Source organism: Parasteatoda tepidariorum, chromosome 6 (genome assembly GCF_043381705.1).
Source record: "Parasteatoda tepidariorum isolate YZ-2023 chromosome 6, CAS_Ptep_4.0, whole genome shotgun sequence".
NCBI classification, from domain to species: Eukaryota; Metazoa; Arthropoda; class Arachnida; order Araneae; family Theridiidae; genus Parasteatoda; species Parasteatoda tepidariorum.
In genome coordinates, this window is record NC_092209.1 from 36,951,980 (window position 1) to 36,960,237 (window position 8,258).

Consider the following 8,258-nt stretch of genomic DNA (forward strand, 5'->3'; position numbering starts at 1 on the left):
TTTTTGATAACAATGATTGCCTTGGATCCAATTAGATGGAAAAGTTTCGTAATAAATAATTTTTGCACCTCAATTGGTTTCCTGATGCAATGGAAGATCAAAAGGTATAGATTCTTTTTGATAAGAATGATTGCCTTGGCTCCAATTAGATGGATTAGTTTCGTAATAAATAATTTTTGAACCTCAGTCTGTTTCCTGATGCAATGGAAGATCAAACAGTACAGATTTTTTTTGATAACAATGATTGTTTTGGCCCTAATTAGATCGATTAGTTTCATTATAAAATTTTTGAGGAAGAACGCTTTAAGGGATAATCGGTCAAAAATACAATACCGTGTATTTTCTAAAGACGGGTCATTGATTAGTTTCATTATAAATAATTTTTGAACCACAATCTGTTTCCTGATGCAATGTAAGATCAAAAAGTACAGATTCTTTTTTATAACAATGATTGCCTTGACTCCAATTAGATGGATTAGTTTCATTATAAAATTTTTGAAGAAGAATGCTTTAAGAGAAGATAGGTCAAAAATACAATACCATATTTTTTATAAAGACAGGTCTTACTAATCAAATTGCTAGAGATAATCGTATAATAAAGATTCATTTGACAAAAAAAACAGATTTGATTTCAATGAAAGAGGTGAATTAAGAGCTGAAAACCAATTTTTTTTCTTCAAAAAACGATTATTTTAAACGTTTTTAAGTCTTCTGAAATATATAAACTAAACTATAAATTGACAAAACAAAATTAGGATACTGTATTCGTAATTTAAAAACTCAAATGTGTATTATTTCAGTATTCGGAAATATTTTAAGAAACTCTAGCATTCAAAAATAATCCCACGCAGAACATAAAACTGCATTTTCCAGTCTGTTTCAAAATCTCACGACATAAAGTAAACCCACAAAATTCTTTTTAAGCTTTTCAAACCGTGTTCAATTTCTTCTAAAAGAGAACGACAGAAAAGTTTGGATCATGTGGAAAATATATTCCTTGCTGACCAAATAGAATTATATTTCTTTCAACACAATATTTTTTTTTCAAGAAGAAGATTTAGGAAAAAAATGTAAATCCAAGTCAAATATTGATACTTTTTTTAGATCTTTGTGAACGAGGAAAAAAAATCTGAAACTCCAGTTTTTGTTTGAACTGGAAATCTTATTTTCGCTATGTTTAGTTGTCGTAGGAGAAATATAGTGTAAGGTCAGCTAATGGTAGTTTTAAAGCTAACGACTACGATATGTTGAAAAAATACCAACCTTTTTTCTGAATATATTGAAAGAAATATTGAGATAATTGCAGCATTCCCGCAAATGACAATTGTGTACCGGAGAGGAATGGACATAATTTAACATTAATCACTCTAAGAAATAATATATGATCAAAACTACCATAATTTGTTGTATGTTATCAGAATATGCCACTGGTCAGTACCAGCAAGCCTGCTTGCATTCAAGCGAATTTTTAAGGCATAAAGTACGTTTCTTGTTATTTCAGTGGCTTCATTTATGACGCAGAATACGACTTCGGACACAAATACGTCACAGCCCGTTTTGCAGTTAAGACAAAATTATATTCCATTCATTTATCCGCTCATTGTAATTTTGAATTAAGCCGCCATGAATCACTCAATCTCCAATTCAGTACCCTAAGAGGTATTGATTTGTTATGGGAACTTGGAGGACTTTATGACCCCAATAGGTTTAACATGCACCAGACACCATTTAATAAACGGGGTTTTTTCGGCCGGCAGGATTCGAACTCACGTTCTCACGAACACGAGCCATATGTCTAACAAACCAGACTATCTTGCTCATAAGAATTTCGTATAGCTTACTGTTTTTCTGGCTCTATGGGAGCAAAAAAAAAAGCTCAGTAATTTTTACCGAACCGCTTTTATAATTATTTTAGTAAAATAAACAATAAAATATGGTTTTATAATATGTGATAAAATTTGGTAAATGTTGTAAAATTTGGAATTTTATCATGATACCTTTGATAATATCATGATACCTTTGAATTTACTTTTCAGTTTGCTATATTTTACTAAATGTATGGTAATAAGAACTATGATTTTGAAACCCAGAATTTCCAGTAAACTGTTACCATATGAACGGAAAAATTCCCAAAAGAAGGATTTAAATACAATAAGAAGGATTTAAATACAATGTATTTTAGTTTTATTTACCAGAATTATGATTTTTATGATGTAATGCCATTACCATTCAGTACGGTAATTTTATAATAATTTTTTTCTCCGCACACTCTTTACCTACTAAACCATGGCGACACGCAAAAATAATTACAAAAAAATACAATGAATATTAAATCTATGAATAAATAAAAATAATAAATGGTGGCTTAAAAATAAGATTCTCTTTAAGCAAGCTAACTCCCATTGGCAAGGCTGTAAGTGTTTCTAAACTTCAATTCCATGTCATTTATATGCTTTTTAAAGCAACAATTTTGTTTATTATTATTATACACTTATTAACTTATCCAATATATTATATTTTCGATAAAACACTTTATTTAAAAAAATAGACTTTCATTTTATAATCTAAATGAACTGTGCTTTATAATCTAATTGACTTTAAATGTTTATGTAGAATGCGAGTTTCACAGTGTGCTAAATTTTATGAACACATTTTAAATTCGTATCTATACTCAAACTTTAACTTATAAGAAAATCTATCTTAAGGCAGAAACACAAATTTTTAATTTGAAATAAGGTAATTATTTATGCACTTTATACAGGGAAACCTTAAANTATACATATATATATATATATATATATATACACAAATACAAAGTAAGAGTTTGTAGCTTGTCTTTATATATTTACTTATTTACTAAGAAAAACAGAAAATGAAGCTTGTTCATTTACGTAAAAACTAGAGTGAAAAATATAATAAAATTAAATGAATAATAGAATGAGATGAATATTTGAAAAGAATAGACAATTTAAATATAGAGAAAGTTTTAATTATTGAATGGCGTAGAGTAGAAAGTAATAGAGATGTGAAAAAAGTTGATAATAAGGCAAGAAATGCATAGCATTTAAAAAGCAGTGATAAATAAAACAAAAAAATGTTTAGTCACCTCAAAAATAATTAAAATGAGATAGAGTTCAGTTACAAAAAAATTAGTTTGAAAATTTTAATTTTTGAGAACGCTTCACATACTAAGCAAATTTGGTTTTTCTTAACTTTGTAACTTGCTTTCAATTATTTATTTTTTTCATTAGGGTACGAAGATAAAGGAAACAGTTTATTTATTAAAAATTTTACTTGAAAACTGAAAATGAAGAATATAATTGATAACGGAATAAAATAATAAAAAGATGCAATCTTGCTAAATTAGGACCGTTTATATCAGAATATTCTTAAGGATAGGGTGTACTTTAGGGTCTATTTCTGCACTTGATTTGTACTTTATTCAAGCTAGTCTACGTAGCACAAACTATAACTAATCCTGATAGATATTTAAAATAGAATTTTAAAAATTTAAAATGATTTCAGAGAAAGTTTGAACTCAAACAACACAAAGGAACAAAAAAGTTTATTCCTTTTAAAAATAAATGAATTAAGAAAGGACTACAAAATCTAAAAAAGCATTCAAATATTTCTTCTTTCGAAATCTTTATTTACAAATTCTTAAATCAAAAAAGTACATTCGATGTATAGTAAAAGAATTTCCTGTAGAAAATAGGTTAATCTCTAAAATCCGAAATCAAACTAGCTTAGGGAACGCATCATAAAACGTAAACTATTTTCCAACAAAATATAAATATATTTATTTTGACTTAAATAATATCCTTTCTATTTCAACAAGATATTTTATTTCAAAAACTAGAAAAATGTCCTTTTTCAACGTACGGCACTTACTATTATGTCTTCAAAATATTAAAATTTCAGGTTAATATGCTCCTCCATGTCCTATAAAGTATTTCCTTCGTGAAATGCTAAAAGCATACTGATTCCTCAGAATTTAAATGTGGATCAATTTTAAACTCAAACAACACAAAGTTAAAAAAAAATAATAGCCATTCCTTCGAAAAAATTGAAGTAAAAAAAGAAGACGGATTTTAAAAAAAGCATTAAAATAGTTCCTTTCTAGAATGAATTCTTTATTTACAAAAATTACAACAAAATAATACATTCAATCCATTGTAAAAGAACTTCCTAGTAAAAAAAATATGATACACTTTGAAATCTGATATCAAACTAGTTCGAAAAAAAATCACATCATAAAACTTAAACTATTTTCTAACGAAATATGAATACATTTATTTCGACTTAAATATCATCCTTCCTATTTCAACAAGATATTTTATTTCAAAAAATAGAAAACAAATGTCCTTTTTCGCCGTACGGCACTTACTGTTATGCATTCAAAACGTTATATTAAAGTTTCAAGTAAATATGTCCATACATGTCCTATAAAGCATTTCTGTCACGAAACGCTAAAAGCATTCTGATTCCTCAGAATTTAAATTCGGATCAGTATCACTTTGAAAACCCTAACGTCGTTTACGACGTTCTTTTGAGATATTTTAGTAGTCGGTTGACATTTTTTGTGCCTTCGCATCACTCTGAATGACGAAAAAGATATCTGAGATTTATCTGAAACCAAATTTGTTTGCCTCCATATTTGACTCGATGTATTTTTATTGTAGTTTCGAATTCATTTTAGAATGCAACTTGAAATTATTATTTTAAGGAGATGAAAATTTACGACTATTTAACTTCAGAAAACATGATCTTTAAAGTCATAGAGTATATTTTAAATCAAATACAATTTGGTTATAGTTTTTATTGTTGAAAAATAAAAAACAATGTCGGTTCACGAATCAACATTTTATTATCACGATTTTATCTTTTGTGTTTGCGAAAGGCAGTCAAATAATTTTAAAAATGTAATGTAGCATAACAAAATGCGTAATGTAGAAAAAAACGCTTTATAATAAATTATTAATAAATCGGAGTTACATAACACAATTTTCATTGCTTGATATAATAGAATAGAATAGAATAGAATAGAATAGAATAGAATAGAATAGGATGTGATGTGATGTGATGCTATGCGATTGAAATACATATAATATATGCATGTACGGGAGAGTCGGGTAGCCCAGCCCACTTAAGGAGTATTGATTATATTTCTGTATAATATTGAGTAATAATCAATATTTTTGTATGTTTCTATTGTTTTATCATCTAATTAAATAATGCAAAAAGAATAAACCAAAAAAAAGAATAGTTTAACTTAAAAAAATAGAAATTTAAAAAAAACATATTTTTCAGCTCTTTTCGAAATGTGTCGGGTAGCCCCACCCAGTTACAAAAATTATGTTTTTTGACTGTTTTTTCGGGTGTAAATGAAAATGGTCAATGTATTGACAATAGATAAACCTCATTTATCATTTTTATCTCAAAATTCAACCGATTTTTCTTAATTTCATTACTACTGTATTCGACACATTTTCAAAACTATTTTTTACCAAGTTACCAGCTGCATAAATACTTGAAGCTTTGAAAATAATCTTTTTTTCATATAACAATTAATGCCCGATGGCCCATTGACTTGAAAGAATATTCTATACATATGAAATTGACAGTGGACGGGGGTAACCGCTGGGCGGGGGTACCCGACACTCCCCTAAGTAAAAAAAAAACAATAAAGTTTAATAATTTTATCTGGTATCCAAAAAAGTTCTAAAAAAATTTTCAGTACGACATAGAGACGCAGTAACTTCAATTAAAAACATTTTATATAACAAAAATCACCTTCAGCTTTAATTACACGTTTCAAATGAGACAAATGTATATTTATTGATAGGTATATTTATTGATAGATGTATTTACAAAAATGCATGGTAGTTCACATTAGACTCAATCCCCGAACCCGAAAATCATAAACTGGTTCTATGAATTGCGTAACATCATTAGAACTTTTGCTTACATGAATGTTTTTCATGGCAATAAACAGAAGATATTCACTTGGAGCGATGTTTGGAGAGTAAAGTGCATTGGCAGAATTCTCCCAATCAAGTACGTTTATCACTTTTTTGGTCACTTTATCTGTCCCTCCATCTCTATTGACTAGTGCTGAATACTTCTAGCATAATCCAGTCACTTTTTAGGAATTGGAAAAGCACAGTAAAGGAGGTGGTCTACTAAATTTATAGAAGTACTTTTTGATACTTGATATTTAAGCATAATGAACTGCACGTTATGATAAATATTTAAAAATTTTCATAGTTTTTTCTTATATTTTTTATTTTATCGTTTAGAGCAGTCTTTCTCAAAGTGGGCGATAACGCCCCCTTGGGGGCGTTTGAAACCTAGAGGGGGGCGTTAAGGGGCCCAGAAAAAAGGGGGGGCATTGATGTGGGTTAGGGGGCGATGTATAATTTGTGATTTCATTTACTTTATATAGTATTTTAAATTTCACTAAAATTAAAACCCACATACTACACAATAACGAATAATTAGTTTATATTTCTACCCTGTATGATGTTATAAAAACTTAAAATACTTAACATAGATTTCGTAGGATAGCCCGCACACCGTACGCAATCAAGTTGTAACAAATTTCTGCGGATAGATAAAGGAACATGATCGATGATAGTTGAAAAATTAGAGCAATTTTACCTTAATTACATTGCACCAGAAATTATTTTAAACATTAGGAAAAAAACTACCATGCAGAGTTTTAAAATATTATACATACGTAAACTAACATAAATTGAAGTTTTATTTACTTTCTTTCTTGTTTTTAACATAAGGGCATTTTACAGCATTTTCCTAGCATTTTATAAGAAATTACTGATGTAAGAATCATCATTTTTAAATAAAATGGAAATACGTATATAATTATTGTTCAAAAAGTTGTGTTGGAAATTTTTTTTTACAATTATCCCATTACCGTCCAGTGTCAAATAGTATAGTAAGCCTAAACAGTTCACTTATTGTAAACATCTTTTACTATTTCTATATGTTATAAATATTCAATATTACAAATAATAAAAACGCTGGCTTAGGCGGTGGTTTTTATTAGAACCAGTTCTAAATTATAAACTAAAATTCTATGAAAAATTACCCATATTTATCTATAATAAAAAATGATATTAATTTATTTTCCGTAGTTAAATAAGTTATTATTGTTAGTAGTATTATTTACTAGTCGAAATATAAAATTTTAATTCTCTTATGATGAGAATCTCATCTTATATTATTATGATGATATATTATATCTTATTATGATGAGAATCTTATCTCATATCTTATTTTGTGATGAAAAAGAAATTCCGTTGAAGAATATTATATCAGCTGCTACAGATGGTGCTCCAGCTATGACGGGGTGTCAAAAAGTATCGTACTTAAAAAAGAAAATTCCTGATGTGCTTGCTGTACATTGCGTTATACATCGACAGCATTTAGTTGCTAGAAATTTAAGTGAACGACTATTTCAATCGTTGCAACATGTCATCAGAGCAGTCAATAAAATCCGAAACAACTCTTTAAATGACAGATTATTTAATCAGCTTTGTGTTGATAATGATGAAGATTTCAACAGATTGATCTTTCACACAGAAGTGCGTTGGCTATCAAAAGAAAATTGTCTGACTCGTTTTTACAATCTGTTTGACTCTGTCATAGAGTTCTTGGAAAACAAAGACACAGAATTGCGCGAAAACCTCATCACATCAAAGAATGATATCGCATACCTGACAGACCTTTATACATTGCTTAATGATATGAATCTCCAACTTCAAGGCGATGACTTGAACTTAATAAAAACAAAAAATGTCGTCGCTGCTTTCGTAGCCAAGCTGCTCTTACACAAAAAGAATATCGGCAGACGTGAGTTCCATAATTTTCCCAATTTATCAGTATCCTGCAACAACGACGACTTGCTCGTCTACTGCCCACATTTGTAAAATCTCCACAGTGATTTCATTGAAAGATTCCAGGACATTTTGAAATTGGAAATACCAGACTGGGTGTTAGATCCTTTTTCAAATGTCAACATAGCAATATCACCCCAGTTGGAAGAAGAACTTATAGAACTGTCAACGAACGAGGAAATAAAAATCAAATGCAAAAATGGCTACCAACAAATTTGGCTACAAAAGTCAATTCCGCAGTTGTACCCTGGATTGTGGTCTATCGTTGAAAGATTTTTGATAGCATTCCCATCGTCATATTTGTGTAAACGTGGATTCAGCGCTGTGACAACGCTGCTTACT

At 29.0% G+C, this 8,258-nt stretch overlaps 1 protein-coding gene across 1 annotated transcript; it reads left to right on the forward strand.

The window, feature by feature from the left end:
• Positions 1-7,271: 7,271 nt before the first annotated feature.
• On the forward strand, positions 7,272-7,949 carry LOC107455046 (protein FAM200C-like). The gene has a single exon (XM_016072447.1). The coding sequence runs from the start codon at positions 7,272-7,274 to the stop codon at positions 7,947-7,949; it is 678 nt and encodes a 225-aa protein (XP_015927933.1).
• Positions 7,950-8,258: the final 309 nt, after the last annotated feature.